General features: G+C 39.3%; 1 protein-coding gene across 1 annotated transcript in view; it reads right to left on the bottom strand.

Moving 5' to 3' along the window:
• Positions 1–780: 780 nt before the first annotated feature.
• LOC141127008 (solute carrier family 35 member F2-like) overlaps positions 781–23077 on the bottom strand; it is a 58347-nt gene continuing 36050 nt past the window's right edge. The window contains exons 6-8 of the mRNA XM_073613131.1: positions 10963–11015; positions 9649–9803; positions 781–7538 (exon numbers count right to left, since the gene is read on the bottom strand). Of these exons, the coding sequence (XP_073469232.1) occupies positions 7329–7538; positions 9649–9803; positions 10963–11015 (418 nt within the window). The 3' untranslated portion in view covers positions 781–7328. The remainder of the gene's footprint in view (positions 7539–9648; positions 9804–10962; positions 11016–23077) is intronic.

Raw genomic sequence — 23077 nt, 5'->3', positions numbered from 1 at the left:
GGAACGGCAAGCTTAATTAAAAATAAATTGCTGAAAGTCAAATGTTAGAGATCATTAAAAGATGGTTGGAATGATGGACTTTTTAGGCATAACACAAAAATAAAAAAGAATAAAAATATATTACAAAAATTGTTGAGAAATGTACATTGACTTACATAAATTCACTGTACATGTACACTGTAGTCAATGTACATTTCTCAACAATTTTTGTAATAAATATATTTTTATTCTTTATTTTGGTGTTATGCCTAAAAAGTCCATCATTCCAACCATCTTTTAATGATCTCTAATATATCAGGACGTGGCATTTACTACTTATATACTGTATCCACAGTGCCACTCTGTGGTAATACGAACTCTTTTAGAATTTGAAAGTCAAATGTGCCATCCAAGAGATTCACGGACCACCAGAATTCAGTCAATTCTGAAGCTCAATACACATACCCTGTTTCCCCGAAAATAAGACCTAGCGTGATTGTGGGTGATGTCTGCAATATAAGCCCTACCCCCCAAATAAGCCCTAGTTAAAGTCCTTGTAGGTCTTCTTTTCAGGGTAGAGTTTATTTGGGGGGTAGGGTTTATATTGCAGCCATCACCGTCAATCACGCTAGGTCTCATTTTCTGGGAAACAGGATATTTGCCAGCACACCTTGGATCTTCAGTTATAGTCCAAACTTTTATTTTAGAGAGATTACATCACAAAGGAATAGGTGTAACATGTCGGAGCCACGCAGGACCCCTTCGTCAGGCATGTGTCATCACGAAGAGACCCTGTGTGGCTCCGAAATGTTGCACCTATTCCTTTGTGATGTGAAAAGTTTTGGACTACAACTGAAGATCCAAGGTGTGCTGGTGAATATGTGTATTCATCTTTAATGTATCCAGCTGGTAATCGCTACAGCACCCGCTACAGATAAGCCTGTGATCCAGGAACGTGTGCAAGGGGAATATAGACAAATTAATTGTGAAGCTATTGTGGGCAATAAACTTTTTTTGATGAAATTTTTTTGATGAAATCACAAAGCTAAAAATTAAAAAAAATTCTATCACTCAAACCAAATTTCCACCTGTATGGGCAGCCTAAAGTGTACTCTAGAATCACTTACAGTTGTATTATGTCGAGTATCTCAATACAAGCAGAAAAAACCCTGTACAATATAAAGAAAAAAAAGGCACTGATAAAAAGAACAAACAGATTTTGATACCTGTTGCCTCATCAGGAGATGAAATAGAAAAATAGCCGGCAACTCCAATCCATAAGAAATATTTATTGGCACATATAGGAAAACAAAAGCGCAGACGCTTTTCAGCTGAAGAGCCTTGGTCACTGCATAAAAATAACAGAGAAACACATTCTATAAATAATATATGGGGATCTCCACCCACCCAATCAGCATCAGGCTAATCAAGCAAATTGAAGAGTTGTTGGGTTGGTGGGGGAGTATACCACTATGAAGAAACCTCAGGAGCTGGACATACCTGGAGTCCAAATGGGCTCCAGGAGTAGTAAAGTAATGTGGGCTCCAGGATCCACAATACTCCTCACTTACATCCCCATTTGGACTTTACTACAGGAATCTCAGTTACCGCTCTTGTGGATGTATTATTGTACCTTTCTACTTTTTTAAGTGGTGTCAGAGTTTATGTGGGGGGTTCACAATATCAACTTTATGAATTTTATATGTATTTATATGTAATAACTTCATCAACAATTTTTCTACAAAAATTAAAATAGTCTATTTCCTTTAGATGGTTTACCTGTGTGCCTTTAAAGTCCACTATTTTAGTTTTTAGTTTCCATATGCCCATTACTGGGACGCAGGTACACTGCTACCTGTGTACCCACAGTGTCACCCTGTGAAAGTACACACAAACCAGGAATCTCTTTCATTATTCTCAGAGACCCAATCCATTCATAAATTCTAACACCGCCGGCCACCCACAATTGCTCCGCAGAGCCAGAACAGGGCCCCGTCAATGTAAACAAAACAGATCCCCGTTCTGACAGGGGAGGAGGAAGAGATTTGCTGTTCCTAGTCATCAGGGACAGCGATCTCTCTCTCGATCTCTCACCCCCCCCAGTGCATTTTTATAGCACTGATCGCTGTATAAATGTCACTGGTCCCATAAAAAAAAAAAAAAAAAAAGAAGAAGAAAGGAGGTCAAAAGTCTCCACCATTACCAGTAAAAAAATAAAAAATAAAAATGCCATAAAATATCTCCTATTTTGTAGACGTTATAACTTTTGCGCTAACCAATCAATATACACTTCTGGCAGAAGAATACATATTGGCCTAAACTGATGAAGAAATTTGTTTTTTTTTTTAAATTTGGGGATATTATAGCAAAAAGTAAAAAACTGTTTTTTTTTTTCAAAAATGTTGGTCTTTTTTTTGTTTATAACGCAAAAAATAAAAATCACAGAGGTGATCAAATACCACCAAAAGAAGGCTCTATTTGTGGGAATAAAAGGACATAAATTTTGTTTGGGTGCAGCGTTGCACGCAATTGTCAGTTAAATCGACACAGTGCCGTATCACAAAAAATGGCCTGGTCATTAAGGGGGAAAATCTTCCGGGGCTGAAGTGGTTAATACCCATTTTAGAACAATGTCCTGGCTAAATATAAGCTCTGTTGGACATCGGAGTGTAGCCTGTGCAGTTAGGCCAGCCATAGACGGAACAAATTTCTTTCCGCCAACCAGTGTTGACAGGAGAATCCCTACCGGTCAAACTATTGTGTCCCCTACTCCCTCGCCAAGAGAAGACAGTGATTGCTGCTAGTCAGGGAAGTATAATAGCATGGAAGTGTAGGTGTTTTGTGCAAAATGAATCACCCAGATAAGGCTTAGATATTGCTAAACTAGTGATAACGACTGACCAAAGTTTGTGACATACTAAAAGGCATTTTGATTTTTCATACAATTACAAAACACTACAAAATATGTTTAGCCTTCATTACAATGCACACCATAGCTGCACTAAAATAATAATTAAAAAAATAAATTATAAAAACAGTACACAAATGACTGACACAGGACATACTTTGGTATCATGGCTAAATGAATGCAAAATGTGTCTATTTTAGCCATGTTAGGAATTAAAGGAATGGATATTGGAACAGTTCCAGTTGGGTGGTTTTGCAAATAAAACCATTTACAAAAAAAGGATAATTCCTAATGGTCTCCATAATAGAGTGAATATACAAAAAAATGTTCTATAAAACCTTCAGAAATGCAGTAATACTGCTACGGTTACAGGTTTTGTTTGTTACCTACTGTCCAATATGTGCAGGTAATGGCAACTGCAGCATGCAAAACAGGGATGAACACGTGGCTCCCTATCTCTAAGGAAAAAGGGCAACCTACCATTTATTTCACACTACTCTGAGCATACATTTTCACTTAAAAGAACAAAACCAAAAAGAAGATTTTTTTTTTTTTAGTCAAAAAGGCTTAACACAATTATGTAGACCCTGCAAGATTAAGAGGTGTATTTATAAAATAAAAAAATATTACAGAGCTGTTCATTCTGCGAATGGGGGGCAAAATCCAATGTTATTAGGCTATTTTCTCTCTAGGTCAAATGTTACTCTATAAAGAGTGAATCAGGAAAATACTTCATTATGTCCACTAGATGGTGTTGACGTTCATAGTAAATAAGTCATTTATTTCCAATGTTCATCAGCTCCATCTACCGGCCATAATGTGATATTTTCCCATCTAGATCTGAAGTTTGTTCAGATCCAGAAAAAAAAATGTAAAAAAGACCCTTTTAGTTCAATGTAAGATTCTGCATATGAATGTGTAACTGTACGCCACATTTTTGGTTTTCCCACATGCCACCCAAAAAGGATTCCAAGCTGTGGAAAGGCAGAGGATCATCATTTGCAGTCAGCAAGTTCATAGTAATGCCATTAACGATTTGTGAAAAAACATAAAATTACCTTTAAATTATATTTTACATAATGAAAGACAAAATGTTTTGCCTATTACTGACAAAGCTTTGCCTAATGTACAGTACATAAATCCTGAACTAAGAGTACATTTTTAATTAGATTGGTCCAGCTTGGACCAATTCAACTATGTATATGCCATACCTGTGGCATCCTTCTAGGAGCTTGATTTCTAGTAGACATTACTAGTACAGTGATCTTCACTAACTTCCAGGTCATGAGACATTGCTGGCCCGACTCTCCACCTCTTCCATTCAGAAAATGCTGTGCATTCATTGGGAAAATGCAAGGAAATCTCTGAATGGCATCCAAAAAGAGAAATCAAAATTAACTAAAAGGCTGGGAACCGGTGCTCTGGCACAAGAGCATTTGGAATGTAGCAATAATCCTGTAATACAGTATAATGAAGCCAGCTAATCGGTAACAACCATTGCATCAATGTAGCTTTATTGGCTACATGGTAGGATACAGCAGTAACAAGCTAACATATTTCTCCCTATTCATACGAGTAAGCTAGTAAACGCGTTACTAGCTGGCTTCATTAGATTAGAAAATCTCTGAATATTGCCCGGTGCCGAGTGGGTGACCATCTGTGTTCACAATGCAGCAGAAGGTCATCTGCTTGGCATGGGTCCCAGAAATTAGTGGAGATCACTGAAGTACTACCATACCTGGAATTCTTCTTTCAACTGACTCCAGAGGTGGCTTTACATTCTTTGAATTATCTTCTGAGATATCAGAGGACCCCTGAAACCGAACCAATTTTATGTATATAGGGACTTCAGCTAGGAAGGTTGTTCTTTGGCTTGATCCCTCCCATACATTGCTACTACTTGCACAATGTAAAGGGCAACCTCATCAACCAACAACGAAGTGCAGCAAGTTGGAAGCCAAGGGCCAACAGGTCGCCTTCCAAGATGAAGTTGGTATTTGCATAACAGTGGGGTCGATTCACTGAAACTGGAGGATGTAAAATGGAGTGCAGCGTTGCATGGTAGCCGATTAGCTAACTGCAGCTTGTTCAATTAAGCGTTTGCATAGAAACCAATCAGCTTTCAGATTTTTTGACGAGATGCACCAGATTTTGTACTCTCAAGTTTCAGTAAATCAACTCCATTGTGACCTGGGACCCCTAGAAAACAGCTAGACAAAGTATATACTCAAGTCATTTTATTTGTAATTCAGTACAGGAACACTTGGACACATTCCATACAAAAGATGGTGTTAACCATCAGCTAATTACTGGCAGACACTTGTAAGTACTGTGCTATATAGGATCATGAGCAGCACTCTTCACCTAATGAGTATAGGTTATACTGAGCACTTACTAGTGAGTCAGATGTATGGAAAAAAAAAAAAAGGAGGTAGGGGTCGATTTGCTACAAGAATGCTTTTTAACTGAGTCCTCATGGACCATTTACAGTACATGGCATTTTTTCCTTCCGCTGGTGTATAAAGTAAAACTATTCCCAAACAATAAAAAAAATAAAAATAAAAAAAATGCATAGATCACAACCAAGGATTCCAAAAATGGTGCTACTCTACTTCATTGTGATGTTTATTTCCATTTATAAATACTTGCTGATCCTGACAGTTAATCCTCCAGGTGACCATGTTAAATGGCCAGCAATGAAGTCACTGTAGTGTTGGGCACCCTGTTCAGCACGGCAACCTCAACTAATAAAGATTGACTTTAGAAGATGAAATGATATAATGCAATCATTTTTAAGCAAATCTGTCATTAGAAAAACACAATGTAGACCAGCCCGATTGCCTGGCTGTCATGGTAAACCTCTGAGATACTGACGCAGAACATGTATACAACTAAGGGCTTCTTTCTTTTCTCTGACTTTCCTGACCACATACTTGTTTCAACTCTGTGACTCAAAGTTTTGAAGCATTTTCTCAGGTAAGCAAATGACAGCACTACCTGTATTTGCTATAACAAACACCTCCTCCAGTGAGGTTCTCTTAACAGCTTAGCAGTCAATGCATCTGTGCTTCTTCCTGGAAAACACTGTAGAAAACGGAGTGTACAACATACTTTGAATGAATATAAACAGAATCAAATTATCTATATAAAACCCTAAAGTCTCTCTTCAACTTGGAGCGATAAACAGGCATTTTCAGTGCAACTTTGCATTATGTTAAATATCTCAAATATATTTCTTTAAACTCTTTTTAATGGTAAATGCAAATGAGAAATGGATTGCTCCTGCACTGTGCTAGACAGTGGGTAGGAGGAACTAATCAATGTACTGTCAATCTAAAGCTGGCCATAGATGGGGTAATTTTCTTTTGTGCAACCACGGGTTGCAGGAAAGAAAATTGCTCAATTCCTCCATCAGCAGTCAGTGTTGATGGAGGAATCCCTCCCACAAAGCTATTGTGTTCTCCCAGCAAGGAAAGCCGTCCCTGCCAGGACAACGCACAGGGATTATTGCTAGTGGCAATAGCCGCTGGCAATAATCACATGAAAAATAGGACATGCTGGTAATACCAAAGTCAATCAATGGATTGACTTGGGTACAATCAGCCTGCTCATACATGGTTCGAATCTCAGCCAGTCCCTGTTGAACCGCCTGAGATTGGAATGTTCTATGGCCGGCTTAAAGGGTTGGGGGCAGAGCTATTCGCTGATAGGGCTACCAACAGTGCCAGCACCTAAGCAGCTACAGCAGCAAAGAAGGGACAATGCTGCTGTCATTTCACTGCTGAAGAAACAGGGTTGTTACCCCAATCAATAGAAGGGCCTATCAAATGGCTCTACCGGCAGAATCAACAGGTATTTACATGGGCAGCATACAACACATAAGTGATTTTATAGTTTGACCATAGTTCCACATTTAAAAAAAAAAACCTGGAGTTTCAATCAAACATTCAAAATCTGAGGTATCGGTCTTTTCAGACATCTGTCATCAGGCTGAGCCACAGTGATCAATAGATCTTCGTAGGCACCAATCAGAATCACACTTTCATTCCATAGTGCAGCTTTTAATGTGTGTGGTGTCTGTGAGGCAGATTAAAAAGTTTTCATTTCAGACATTTTCACCAGTGATGACTAAGATGTCCATAATCTTCTCATAATCATGGTTTTCAAAACCAATAGGCACCCTTGTGAATATTTAATACTTCAACAAAAATCACTTTAGAGCTCCAGTTGTATCCAGGCTGTATTTGAAGAGAGAGAACAAAACCACCATATTGTAAAGATTCAGCAACACTCTTCCTTTGGGTGAAAGGACACAGAAACTAGCTCTGGTTCACCTCTTGAGAAAGTTGAAATCACAAAGAAAAAAAAAAAAGTTTGTTCATCCTCCTTAAAATTACAAAAAGGCCAACTGAATACAAAACTCTTCAAAAAGCAACCATACTTAGTCCCGGCGGTCTATAGAGTTAACCTCTGTTAAGTTATGTAGAGTAGTGACAGATTCAGGTGACACCTCCTCCTGTTTCATACCATCATTTTCAACCCCTTCATTAGTCCTCTCTGGTGGCGGATCAACGCTGAAGGATGACGTACTGCAGTACATGATAAATCCCACTATACACATGACAAACGCCAGAATGTAGAGAATGGAAAACTGCAAAAAGAAGTAAATCAGTAAGGTGTATATTCAGACATTATCCAAATTTACCTTTAAATCCCCATCTTCACCTTTAGGAAATGTTCCAGCATTATTTTTGAAGAAAATAAACAAGTTAAACTAAGAGTGATTCTGCCTAAGGGGGGAGAGATCCATCACCTATGGGGGTACACCCAGGGGTTGTGTCCAATCACCTGAAGGTACCAGCTCAGGGTCTATGAATTTTCTGCTCTGTAGGGTTAAGATACAGCTTTTATCACTACATTTGCCATCAAAACCTCTGGCCCATGGACATTATAATACTTCAATAAATAATCAAGGTCAGACTGGCTTTATCTGATAAAACATTGAACTAAACATAAAATGAATATGCACACTTTACAATCCCATGGGCATAAGAATTTTAGTAACACTGGATGTAACCAAAGCATCTGACTGGGTGAAAGGAAAATTGCTTTTCATTTGCAAAATTCAGCTTTAGGCCAAAGTATACTAAGCAGGCCCATCGCCACCAACAACCTTCCATTGCTACTCAGCGGCACCACTAGCTGTCCATTGCTGCTCAGCGGCACCACTAGCTGTCCATTGCTGCTCAGCGGCACCACTAGCTGTCCATTGCTGCTCAGCGGCACCACTAGCTGTCCATTGCTGCTCAGCGGCACCACTAGCTGTCCATTGCTGCTCAGCGGCACCACTAGCTGTCCATTGCTGCTCAGTATTGTCAAAGACTACTTGGAAATTGAAGCCATTAAAAAGAATGTCCTCCTACCAAGGTCATGAAGTTAAGCAGAAGTAGATAAAAGTAATAATACTACTAAAAGTGGGTAAACATGCACACGCTCTACGTTTTGATGCACACTATCATGTCAAGGGTGGCGGTACAGTCAACAGCACTCCACAATTCTGATAGAAAAACAGTTCTCTGCATGTTTTTAGAAGAATCTGAGCTTCCTCGAGTCTGTAGCGTTGGAATGTAAAAGAAGCAGCTGATAAATCAGTCTGTTACTTGGAGAGATGCTCTCCTCGTCTTGTGTCCTGCCAAGTGACGTCAGGAACTAAAACTAGAAGCACAGTGTGAAGTTGATAAGTCTCCCTTGCAGCAGTAAATTCTCAGTAGCTTCAGGGGCATAGTGAACCATTGAGGGGTGGATATAAATCAAATGCAACCACGGCAAAACCCATGGGGTACTCTCATGGAATGCTACAGTTCAGCAGAACTCAAGTTGAGAAAGCCTGAGCCAAGGGTATATGTCCATAGGTGGACATCACTTTTCCTTGTCTCAGGGGTATCCACCGTTTCCTCTACTTTAGGGACTAGCTAGAAAGCCAGTAGTCATTCACATTAGGTACAACTGTGTGATAGAGGATTGATCAACAGGTAATTCAGCAGGTGAGTCATTCACTTTGTATGCTGCTTCGTCTTACTGACCCAATTCATTCTGGTATAAAACTGCACTGATTCAATTATCTACTACTGGATTCAAGGTTACCTGGACAAAATCCTCTAATATGATCTAGCTTTATTATCTACTTGGGTGTTTATATAAATTTATACACCTCTAACTTTCAAAACGTTTAACATAAATGTAAACCCCAAACACAAATATTTGCCAACTCCTGTTAAATACATAATTAAAACAGGTAAGGTTCGTTCGGCTGCAGCTGCTGATCGACAAAAGTTTTCCTGCATGTATGTTTGAGAGAAATCGATTTAACGATTGACTTCCATCAAACAGGGAGGGCCACACACAGATTGAACTTTGGCTGGTCCTTGCCGAACCGGATTTATTTCAGTCTGTCCACGCCCAGCTTATGGAAAGCGTTGTTAGACTCTACAACTAAGCTTCATTTGGAGTGAAAAAAGTAACCAGTCCGAGCTCAGGTGGATGGAAATGCTGACATGCTAATAAAGTTTATTAGACAGGATATCAGATGCAACATTGGAGTTGTTTTAGGTCTTTGAAGTAAACATGTGGCTTCCTCTAGTCTAGAGGGATACATTTGGCTAATTTTATGACATACCCTTTAAAAAAGGGGGCAACACAGACTGCTGGCATAAAATACTGATAAATATTACAATAACCATTAGATCAAGGTGTTTACTGACCTTGTAATGAAATAGAAAGAGGCCAAAGAAGAGACTGTATATGTCGGCAGTTAGGATACCCAGGTTGACGGAGGTGGCACTGCTAACTTTTATGACAAGTGGCATCACACTGTACAGACAGAACATACATATAGCAAAACCTGCAAAGAGCAATCCTGCAATACAAACACAAAAAGACTGTTTAAAATGACTAAATCTCGAGAGATGATAGAGATAAGGATGATAGAGATGATAGAGATAGAGATGGAGATGCTAGAGATAGAAACTTTACAGACATCTCTGTGCCTATGGAGAAGGAAGGAGGAGGAGAACCCGGCATACTTTTCTATACCTATAGAAAGAGGAACCCTGCAGACATCCTTTTGCCCACGGGAGCTGGGGATAAACATGACAAATATCCCTATGCAAGGAAGATGGAGAAAATGGAACGGGGGACCTTGTCAACATGCCTGTACCCATGGAGGGGGAGAGGGAGAAGCCTGCAGAGAACCCTATACTTACGGAGGGGGAGAACCCAACAGGTATCCCTGTGCCTATAGAACATTGTAGACAAGCAGGCAGACATCCCTGCACCCACCTATCGGTCATGAAAACAATAGCAGTTGATCTATGAAATCCCTCCCCCCCATCCAATCAACACTTCCCAGAGAAGATTTATCCAGTGTATGTGTGCAGCACTTGGGGTACAAGTGTAGACATAAGTGCATTGCTCAATCCGACTGACTGGCTGCATCATGCACATGATCAGACATCAGCACATTAAATTCTTTAGACCCCTTTCACACTGAGCCGCCTATAGCGCCGGTGGTAAAACGCTGCTATTCTAGCAGCGTTTTACCGTCGGATTTGCGGTGCATTTCGGCCGCTAGAGGGACGCTTTTATCCCCTGCTAGTGGCCGAGAAAGGGTTAAAACCGCCCGCAATAGCAGCGTTATGCTGGCGGTATCCCAGCGCTGCCCCATTGATTTCAATGGGGAGCAGCGGTGGAGGAGCGGTAAACACACCGCTCCTTCACCGCTCCAAAGAAGCTGCTGACAGGACTTTTCCTAACATCCTGCCAGCGCAGCGCTCCGGTGTGAAAGCCCTCGGGCTTTCACACTGGAGACAATGCTGCAGCTGTTTGAGGGCGGATTGCAGGCGCTATTTTTAACACTATAGCGCCTGCAAAACGCCCTCTGTGTGAAAGGGGTCTTAGAAATTCGTTATTCTAAATCCTAATAACCTCATCATATGCTGAAACAAAGGGACGAGTGTAGTTGTGGAGTATTCTATGCTCTAATCTTACCATGAGTATATAGTGAATAAGTTACGTACCCACTTGCCAATTCCACTTGATGTTGCTAATTGCATGGTATTCAACAATCATGCTGAAGATGAAAAACAAAAAAAGTGTAAAAAATAAATAAACAGTGGTAATGAATAGACAAGTACATACACCAACAGTAAGTACAAGAGAGTTAGTAGAATTGTGTATGGGGCGATACATTACAGGTCTGGATAAGCAAAAGACTGTAGGGAATGCAGACAGCTTGAATGAGGTTGATGCGTTTTTTATGGCTATTCATTTTTAAACTATAAAATTTTATTTAGAGTCCATTCTCCAAGCTGACAGATCTGAACCAACCTTCCCAGGATCAGACCCTCTACAGCTTTCTGGTGCATTTTGAAGTCTACCATTTCACTTTTGCCTGGACCAGAATCAGTTTCAGACACTTTCTTTTTTAGCATCTTGAAATATTACTTCCAAAAACTAAACTAGGCATGAAGCACCAAACCAAAGCGTCAGCAAGCATCTTAAAGACCTTGCCAGATCATTCCCGGTCCCATATAAGCCAAAACCTTAATCTATGAACTAAAGGATGTACAAACTACCTACAATTGTGGTTTCTGTATCACCTTCAATACAAAGCATATACTGTATTTAAAGTGTTAGTTCACCTTTACAGAAAAAACATAAAAGGTGAACTAAAACCAGACATCTCTTCACCCCCCTAGTCCCTGCTGTACTTCCCTCCGGGGATGCCAAGCTGTCAGCACCCCCACAGTTCACAGTGACGGTGTTGCCTAATCAGAAGCAATCTGATCCATCCCAAAAATGCAGGAGGACAGAGTGTGGATTTCAAAACCCCGGACAACCGATGCAGCTGCGGGGTTGATGACCCCGGAGGTAAGTACAGCAGGGACAAGGCGTGTTGGGAGGATGTCCAGTGTTCATTCACCTTTACATTTTTTCTGTAAAGGTGAACTAACCCTTTAAAAGTGGATCTAAACCCTAGCTGTATGATAAGTTTGCTAATGCATACTGGGCATCATAGGACATTTCTGTGTGCCACTGCCTGTCTACAACCCCTGGCAAAAATTATGGAATCACCAGTCCCTGAGGATGTTCCTTCAGTTTATTGTTGTAGAAAAAAAAGCAGATCACAGACATGGCCAAAACCTAAAGGCATTTCAAATGGCAACTTTCTGGCTTTAAGAAACACTAAAAGAAATCAAGAAAAATAATTGTGGTGGTCAGTTAGATTTATAGAACAAGCACAGGGAATAAATTATGGAATCACTCAATTCTGAGGAAAAAATTATGGAATCACCCTGTAAATTTTCATTACAAACACTAACACCTGCATCAGATTAAATCTGCCTCCTTAGTATGTAGGTAAAGAGGGTAAATCATCACGTAGTGTTGCACAAGATGTTGGTTGTTCACAGTCGGCTGTGTCTAAAACATGGACCAAATACAAACAACATGGGAAGGTGGTTAAAGGCAAGCATACTGGTAGACCAAGGAAGACATCAAAGCGTCAAGACAGAAAACTTAAAGCAATATGCCTTGAAAACAGAAAATGTACAACAAAACAAATGAGGAACAAATGGGAGGAAACTGGAGTCAAAATCTGTGACCGAACTGTAAGAAACCGCCTAAAGGAAATGGGATTAACATACAGAAAAGCTAAAAGAAAGCCATCTCTAACACCTAAACACAAAAAAACAAGGTTACAATGGGCTAAGGAAAGGCAATCGTGGACTGTGGATGATTGAATGAAAGTCATATTCAGTGATGAATATCGAATCTGCATTGGGCAAGGTGATGATGCTGGAACCTTTGTTTGGTGCCGTTCCAATGAGATTTATGCAGACGACTGTCTGAAGAAAACATGTAAATTTCCACAGTCAATTATGATATGGGGCTGCATGTCAGGTAAAGGCACTGGGGAGATGGCTGTCATTAAATCTTCAATAAATGCACAGGTTTACATTGAAATTTTGGACACTTTTCTTATCCCATCTATTGAAAGGATGTTTGGTGATGATGAAATCGTTTATCAAGATGATAATGCATCTTGCCATAGAGCAAAAACTGTGAAAAAATTCCTTGAAGAAAGACACATAAGGTCAATGTCATGGCCTGCAAACAGTCCGGATCTCAATCCAATTGAAAATCTGTGGTGGAAGTTAAAGAAAATGGTCCCTGACAAGGCTCCAACCTGCAAAGATGATTTGGCAACAGCAATCAGAGAAGGCTGGAGCCAGATTGATGAAGAGTACTGTTTATCACTCATTAAGTCAATGCCTCAGAGACTGCAAGCAGTTATAAAAGCCGGAGGTGGTGCAACAAAGTACTAGTGATGTGTTGGAGTGTTATATTGTTTGTTTGTTTTTCATGATTCCATAATTTATTCCCTGTGCTTGTTCTATAAATCTAACTGTTACTGGTCACCACAATTATTTTTCTTGATTTCTTTTAGTGTTTCTTAAAGCCAGAAAGCTGCCATTTGAAATGCCTTTAGTTTTTGGCCATGTCTGTGATCTGCTTTTTTTCTACAACAATAAACAACTGAAGGAACATCCTCGGGGACTGGTGATTCCATAATTTTTGCCAGGGGTTGTACATGCACTCATTCTGTCTTGCTCTGGTCTGGTTTGCTGATGGTGATCAGGGTGGACCAGGGCCCTGAAATGTGTGTCAAAGGGGCTGCTTGTAGTCTCCACCAGGGGCATAAGTGACAGGGCACAATGCAGGAGCACAACAGTTGTCACTCCATATCAGGAAGTGCCAAAACAAAGATCTTTGCAGTACCACCAGGTGATTTTTTTTTTTTTTTTTTGGAAATTCTTTATTTGCGAAAAAATAAGATAGAAACATTAAACATACATTGGTACAAAAGACACAGTAGTTTTGTTTGTATTATAGAAGCGTCTCGACTGGTCAGACCATGTAAATCAAACAATAAGGCTTGACTGATCCTGTATAATCACAGTCTGGGTAACCGAACTCTAGGTTAAGAAGCTCACACCAGGTGATATTTTGATGGAGTTGGAGTAGAATGTATGGAAACTAACTTTACATTTTATTGGCAACCTCATTCTCTTAAATATTTGGGCATTAATATCAACCCTACTGAAGAAAATATTTCCGAATTGAACTATTTGCCCATGCTGAACTCTGATTAGTCAGATGCAGACTAGGGCCAGGGGGAAACTCTCCTGGATAGGGAGGATGGAGAGGATATAGAGATAGTAGAGAGAGATATATATATATATATATATATATATATATATATATATATATATATATATATATATATATATATATATATATATCTCTCTCTATCTATCTATCTATCTATCTATATATATATATATATATATATATATATATATATATAGAGAGAGAGAGAGAGAGAGAGAGAGAGAGAGAGAGAGAGAGAGAGAGAGAGAGAGAGAGAGAGAGATAGATAGATAGATAGATAGATAGATAGATATAGAGATAGATAGATAGATAGATAGAGATATATATATATATATATATATATATATATATATATATATATATATATATATATATATATATATATATATATAGAGAGAGAGAGAGAGAGAGAGAGAGAGAGAGAGAGAGAGAGAGAGATAGATAGATAGATAGATAGATAGATAGATATAGAGATAGATAGATAGATAGAGAGATATATATATAGAGATATATATATATATATATATATATATATCACACATACATAAATATGGATATCCTACCTACCTTGCTTACCTATATCAAAACACTACCTATTAGCACTCCCGGGGGCTTTTTTCCGCTCACTACGGTCTAGCCTACTACGGTATCTCTGAACGAATTCCCCGGCCAGGCTTCGCAATGACATTCTAGTAAAGCGCAAAACAGGGAGAAGCAGGCTTACTGCATATGGAATTTTACTATATAGCATCCCTATTTACTAGAATAGTGGACTTGTTTTTTAATGGTAAATCAAAACAGTGGGTAACTATTGAGCAACAAATAATACCTGTTCCCTTGACCTCTCTTCCGTGGATTACGCCTAAATTTCGTCCTTCTAGAGAAACAAATATTCTCACCTCTGAGGCTACTCTCACACTGGGGTGTTGGGGTCGTCGGTAGTAAAGCACCACTATTTTAGCGGCGCTTTGCCGTCGTTTCGCAGAGCTTTTCGGCTGCTAGTGGGGTGCTTTTAACCCCTGCTAGCGGCCGAGAAATGGTTAAAAGCGCCCATATGCCGGCAGTTCGGTGGTGCTGGCTATTGATTTGAATGGGCAGGGGTGCTTTAGAAGCGGTGTATACACAGCTCCTACAGCGCTGCAAAGATGCGGCTTGCAGGACTTTTTTTGGCATCCTGCCAGCACACCGCTCCAGTGTGAAAGCACTGGGGCTTTCACACTGGAGTGAGAGGAGAGGCGCTTTGCAGGCGCTATTTTTAGCGCTATAGCGCCTGCAAAGGGCCTCAGTGTGAAAGCAGTCTGACACTATCACTATTAAAAGTTTAGGATTCAACTATTCAAAAGTTAGATATTTCCTCAACCCCTGGTCCACTCACTCCAATTATGGGCAACCCAGAATTCCTGCCGGGTCTACTATAGTCGACCAGGTTCCTACGATGGACAACTATGGCCCCTTCACCAATTAAGCAAGCTCTTACAACTAAGGGACTTCGATCATTTAAAATAATAGCAACTGAAGAACGTAACTATTCGGGGCGTTGGCTACATTATTTTCAGCTTCAACACAACTTTCGAACAAGGGTTCATTTCATAGGGATTTAACTTAATTTCAAGCTCTTTGCACTGGGCTCAGAGTGCTCGCATACTATTGCTAAAAAATATGATCTATTGCCATCTCATGCATTTTTTGACTACATATTTTACATCAGAGATTGAGAGAGAGCACTGGGAGATCACCACAGAAGACTGGAAGGAGTCTTTCTTTCTAACTTTAAAATCAAGTATCTCAACATATATACAAGAGAAGAACTATAAAATATTAACCAGGTGGTATGGGTGCCCTGTGAGGCTCCATAGAACATCCCCAAACTATCCTGAAGAGTGTTGGCGCTGTGGGGGGGGGGATAAAGGCACAATGATCCACATATGGTAGAGCTGTCCCACGATAACATTTTCTGAGTGTTCCAAATTTGCTGCTTTGTTACTGGTATATCATTTCAGAAATCTCAGGAAATGGCCCTATTGTCTTTCTATCCGGGCTCTAAGGGAGAGACTAAAAAAGGGACTGCTTCGTTTTCTCCTCACCGCAGCGCAAATACTTATACCTAGACATTGGAACACTGATGTTGCTCCTACTATTAAAAGAGTAGAGCTGCACGATTCTGGCTAAAATGAGAATCACGATTTTTTTGCTTAGAGGATAGATCACGATTCTCTCATGATTCTCGCGGCGTAACATCATCTTTTACATTAAAACAAAAAAAAATTGTGCTAACTTTACTGTTTCGTTTTTTTTTTACTTATTGAAGTGTATTTTTTCCCAAAAAATTGCATTTGAAAGACCGCTGGGCAAATACAGTGTGACATAAAATATTGCAGCAATTGCCATTTTATTCCCTAGGGTCTCTGCTAAAAAAAATAAAAAAAAAAAAAAAAAATAACATTATATATATATATATATATATATATATATATATATATATATATATATATATATATATATATATATATATATATATATATATATATATATATATATATATATATATATATATATATATATATATTTGGGGGTGCCAAGTAATTTTTTCTTAGCAAAAAATATTGATTTTAACTTAAGAAAGAAGTGTCAGAAAAAGATTTAGACTTTAAGTGGTTAAACTTCCTGCATTTACACGTTGTTTAACCACCTCAATACAGGGCACTTACACCCCCTTCCTGCCCAGGCCATTTTTCAGTTTTCAGCGCTGTCGCACTTTGAATGACAATTGCGCGGTCATGTTACACTGCACCTTAATTAAATTTTTATCTCCACAAAAAGAGCTTTCTTTTGGTGGTATTTGATCACCTCTGCGGTTTTTATTTATTGCGCTATAAACAAAAGAAGAGGGACAATTTTGAAAAAACACAATATTTTTTACTTTTTGCTATAATAAATATCCAATTTTTTTTTTTTTTAACAAATTTTTTCCTCAGTTTAGGCCGATACATATTCTTCTACATATTTTTGGTAAAAAAAAATTGCGATAAGCGTATATTGATTGGTTTGCGCAAAAGTTATAGCGTCTACAAAATAGGGGATAGATTTATAGCATTTTTATTATTTATTTATTTTTTACTAGTAATGGCGGCGATCTGCAATTTTTATTGTAAAAATCCAAAAGAGAAAGCGCCTCATTCAGTATCAAAGATTTATTAAGATGTAAAAGCAATTAAAAACACTTACATAAAAGTAAACAGATTGCCGCTTCCATAAAGAAATGAACCCAAAGTGTGTCACGTATCCAGTTAAGTGGGGCTGATGTACACCGAGCGGACGGCCGCGGACCTCCGCTCAGAGATGTCGGCTGTGTGGGCGAAAATATGGGAGAGTTACTTCCGCGTTCCAACAGACCACGTGGATGATGACGTCACTAAGGTCATTCAGGTTCGCTGGGGACCACTACGCGTTTCTGAGCATGCGCAACGCCCGTAATGAGCATGCGCGCTCCTTTATCAAGTGTGTCTAGGGGACGCAAACCAGGAAGCTTAAATAGCTCAATGTAAAAGGCAATTACCAATCAAATAGGTTGGAATCAAAGGAAAGAGGAGGGGGAGCAATGTCTGGGAGAGTTAAAAGACTATAATGAGGGTAAATTCTTTATGAATTACGGACTTGTGTGAAAATAAATCAAAGACTCATATACAAATATATGTCATGAATTTCTAAAAGGATAAAATATTAAATAATGAATAAATAAAAAGATTATATACAGAATGCGGTCAAGAGCATATAGTACAATGAAAAATATATAGGTATATATGTATATACATATAATTGAAAAATAAATGTATATATAAAAAAAAAAAAAAAACAAGGATCCTTAATACTGATATTCCAAAGCATGAAAGACAGATATGATGGCTAAATGTACCATTATAATTAGTGTTTAAAAGGTTTTTTGTTGTGATAAAAAATCATTAGTTAAAATTAGTTGTTATTGGTCAGTTATTTCCCATGAAATTAATTATGTGTATACGTGTGTGCACATGTACATAAAACACATACATACACCATTGTATACACATATACATATACTAAACCGTGTTGCTACTATGGTTAAATGAAATCAATGAATATATTCTAAATGATGGTGTTAACCTCCAATTCCTCGTTTAACCCATTAGGAGCTAAAGTGTCCAGAATAAAAATCCAAAAAGTTTCACGCTCACATAATTTGGAGAAACGTTCGGCCTCAGATAATTTCCGTGGAATAGATTCAATTACCCATACCTGTAGGCCGGCAGTGGACTGATGATGATGTTCAAGAAAGTGTCTAGGGACACTATGTTCATCACAGCCTTTTTCTATAAACCGGCGATGTTTGCCGAATCGTTGTCGCAAAGGACAAATAGTGCGTCCAACATACAATAACTTGCACGGACATGTGAGGCAGTAAACAACGTAATCTGTTGAGCAATTGTAAAAACCTTCCAATTGGTAGGTTTTATCTTTATGTTGGAAACTACGTTGGCCATGTTTTATAAAGGCACAGGTTTTACACAAGGCCTTGTTGCATCTATACATGCCAGTAAGTGGGATAAGACAAGGAACATTCTCAGGTTTGATAGTTTTGAATCTGCTTGGTGCTAATTTGTTTTTTAGCGTTGGGGCCCTTCTATAAGTGACCTTTGGTTTATCGCCAAGGTCATTCTTAAGGAGGGGATCCTGTTTAAGGATTTTCCAATGTTTTTGGAATATAGATTCCATCTTTCTATACTTGTTGTGGTATCTGGTAATGAAGCGGACAGTACCGTGTTCAGTCTGTTTAGAAATTTTTTGTTGTTTATTTCCAGAGAGATAAGTGGCCTGTGCTTGGTCAACAAGTGTTTCAGGAAACCCCTTTTCCAGAAATTTATTTTTAAGGTGAATACTCTGGGTAATATAGTCGGACTCCCTACTGCAGTTTTTTCTCAATCTACAGTATTGACCCTTTGGTATGTTATTTACCCACTGTGGGTGATGACAACTGTTAAAATGTAGGTAGGAATTTCCCGCTGTAGGTTTTGTATAATTGCGAGAAAGGATGGCAATTATACAAAACCTACAGCGGGAAATTCCTACCTACATTTTAACAGTTGTCATCACCCACAGTGGGTAAATAACATACCAAAGGGTCAATACTGTAGATTGAGAAAAAACTGCAGTAGGGAGTCCGACTATATTACCCAGAGTATTCACCTTAAAAATAAATTTCTGGAAAAGGGGTTTCCTGAAACACTTGTTGACCAAGCACAGGCCACTTATCTCTCTGGAAATAAACAACAAAAAATTTCTAAACAGACTGAACACGGTACTGTCCGCTTCATTACCAGATACCACAACAAGTATAGAAAGATGGAATCTATATTCCAAAAACATTGGAAAATCCTTAAACAGGATCCCCTCCTTAAGAATGACCTTGGCGATAAACCAAAGGTCACTTATAGAAGGGCCCCAACGCTAAAAAACAAATTAGCACCAAGCAGATTCAAAACTATCAAACCTGAGAATGTTCCTTGTCTTATCCCACTTACTGGCATGTATAGATGCAACAAGGCCTTGTGTAAAACCTGTGCCTTTATAAAACATGGCCAACGTAGTTTCCAACATAAAGATAAAACCTACCAATTGGAAGGTTTTTACAATTGCTCAACAGATTACGTTGTTTACTGCCTCACATGTCCGTGCAAGTTATTGTATGTTGGACGCACTATTTGTCCTTTGCGACAACGATTCGGCAAACATCGCCGGTTTATAGAAAAAGGCTGTGATGAACATAGTGTCCCTAGACACTTTCTTGAACATCATCATCAGTCCACTGCCGGCCTACAGGTATGGGTAATTGAATCTATTCCACGGAAATTATCTGAGGCCGAACGTTTCTCCAAATTATGTGAGCGTGAAACTTTTTGGATTTTTATTCTGGACACTTTAGCTCCTAATGGGTTAAACGAGGAATTGGAGGTTAACACCATCATTTAGAATATATTCATTGATTTCATTTAACCATAGTAGCAACACGGTTTAGTATATGTATATGTGTATACAATGGTGTATGTGTTTTATGTACATGTGCACACACGTATACACATAATTAATTTCATGGGAAATAACTGACCAATAACAACTAATTTTAACTAATGATTTTTTATCACAACAAAAAACCTTTTAAACACTAATTATAATGGTACATTTAGCCATCATATCTGTCTTTCATGCTTTGGAATATCAGTATTAAGGATCCTTGTTTTTTTTTTTTTTTTTTTTTTTTATATATACATTTATTTTTCAATTATATGTATATACATATATACCTATATATTTTTCATTGTACTATATGCTCTTGACCGCATTCTGTATATAATCTTTTTATTTATTCATTATTTAATATTTTATCCTTTTAGAAATTCATGACATATATTTGTATATGAGTCTTTGATTTATTTTCACACAAGTCCGTAATTCATAAAGAATTTACCCTCATTATAGTCTTTTAACTCTCCCAGACATTGCTCCCCCTCCCCTTTCCTTTGATTCCAACCTATTTGATTGGTAATTGCCTTTTACATTGAGCTATTTAAGCTTCCTGGTTTGCGTCCCCTAGACACACTTGATAAAGGAGCGCGCATGCTCATTACGGGCGTTGCGCATGCTCAGAAACGCGTAGTGGTCCCCAGCGAACCTGAATGACCTTAGTGACGTCATCATCCACGTGGTCTGTTGGAACGCGGAAGTAACGCTCCCATATTTTCGCCCACACAGCCGGCATCTCTGAGCGGAGGTCCGCGGCCGTCCGCTCGGTGTACATCAGCCCCACTTAACTGGATACGTGACACACTTTGGGTTCATTTCTTTATGGAAGCGGCAATCTGTTTACTTTTATGTAAGTGTTTTTAATTGCTTTTACATCTTAATAAATCTTTGATACTGAATGAGGCGCTTTCTCTTTTGGATTTTTATGTACGTATGGAGAGCTGACTTCACTCTACAGGAAGCTGCCCTTGGTATCACAGCTGCATAGACTTCCCTGGCTCCCACATTTACCCTTATTACGGATCATCTACACATCATAGACTTTTTCCCTCTATGGATTATTATTGTTTTCATTTATAGAGAGAGAGATCCATTCATACATCTTGGACCTATTTTTCTGTTATATCCTCCGACTTTAGCGCTGTTACATTATCATTTATTTATGCAATTTTTATTGTGACTGCGATATTGCGGACACATCGGACACTTTTGACACATTTTTGGGACCAGTGACATTTATACAGTGATCAATGCTATAAAATTGCATTGATTACTGTGTAAATGTGACTGGCAGGGAAGGGGTTAACACTAGGGGGCGCTCGAGGGGTTAATGTATGACCTAAGGAGGTGATTCTAACTGTGGGGGGAGGGGACTGACTGGGGGAGGTGAGCGATCGCTGTCCCTATGTACAAGGGACACGCCATCGGTCTCCTCTCCTCTCTGACAGGACGTGGATCTGTGTTTACATGCACAGATCCACGCTCCTGCTCTGTTACCTGGCAATCGCGGGTGCCCGGCGGACATCGCGGCCGCCGGGCACGCGCACCGGGTCCCGAGTGACGCAGCGGGCACGCGTGCGCGCGCCCCCTAGTGGCTCGGGAGGGCGAGGACGTCATATGACGTCCTCCCAGAACAACAGAAGCCTCGTCCAGCCGTCATATGACGGTGGGCGGTGGCTTAGTGGTTAAAGCTTGCCAGATTGCCCAGGTTATTTGTTTACACAGAGAAGTTCTATCCCTTTGATCTAAGAAGGAAGTTAGATACAATGTTTCAAGTTCTAAACTTGGCAGACTGCCTGGATGTTTTCTTTTGACAGCTGAGTGAGCAGATAATCTCTCCACTTGTTTATATGAAAGAATCGTCAAACTCAGCAGGAGAGATCGTCGGGGGAGGTGAATCGAGATCACGATTTTTAAACGATTAATTGTGCAGCTCTATTAAAGAGTGGATGGTCAAGTTGAACCATCAAAGGAGAATGGAGGAATTAACGGCAAGTATACAAGAATGCTATTCTAAGTATAGGGCCGTATGGTCTCCTTGGATTGAGTTTTTGGGCTCTGATGCTCTGGGATCTTTCCTATAAATAGCTTATACTTCCTGCATTGGGTTTGACTCGGGGTGGCAGCTCCCCAGATGGACCGTTTGGTTTTTTTCCTTCTCTCTGCTTATTGTCGGTTTTGTTTTGTCTTGTTTTCGGGCAGATCTTTGCCCAAGTGAAATAATGGTTACTTAAGTACAGATGTTTTTGGTGAACATGTGGCAAGACATAGTTACATAGTAGGCGAGGTTGAAAAAAAAGACACAAGTCCAACCTATGTGTGTGATTATATGTCAGTATTACATTGTATATGTTGCGGTCGTTCAGGTGCTTATCTAATAGTTTTTTGAAACTATCGATGCTCCTGCTGAGACCACCGCTCTATCAGTAAAGAACCCTCTACGTAGTTTAAGGTTAAACCTCTTTTCTTCTAATTTTAATGAGTGGCCAGGTGTCTTATTAAACTCCCTTCCGCAAAAAAGTTTTATCCCTATTGTGGGGTCACCAGTACAGTATTTGTAAATTGAAATCATATCCCCTCTCAAGCGTTTCTTCTCCAGAGAGAATAAGTTCAGTGCTCGCAACCTTTCCTCATAACTAATATCTTCCAGACCCTTTATTAGCTTTGTTGCCCTTCTTTGTACTCGCTCCATTTTCAGTACAGCCTTCCTGAGGACTGGTGCCCAGAACTGGACAACATACTCTAGGTGTGGTCGAACCAGAGTCTTGTAGAGCGGGAGAATTATCGTTTTATCTCTTTTTAATGCATGCCAATATTCAGTTTGCTTTGTTAGCAGCAGCTTGGCATTGCATGCCATCGCTGAGGTCATCATCTACTAGAACCCCCAGGTCCTTTTCCATCCTA

This window comes from Aquarana catesbeiana, linkage group LG02 (genome assembly GCF_042186555.1).
Source record: "Aquarana catesbeiana isolate 2022-GZ linkage group LG02, ASM4218655v1, whole genome shotgun sequence".
Lineage (NCBI taxonomy): Eukaryota > Metazoa > Chordata > Amphibia > Anura > Ranidae > Aquarana > Aquarana catesbeiana.
Note: the sequence above shows the minus strand (reverse complement) of the source record. Positions and strands in the feature narration are given on the sequence as shown.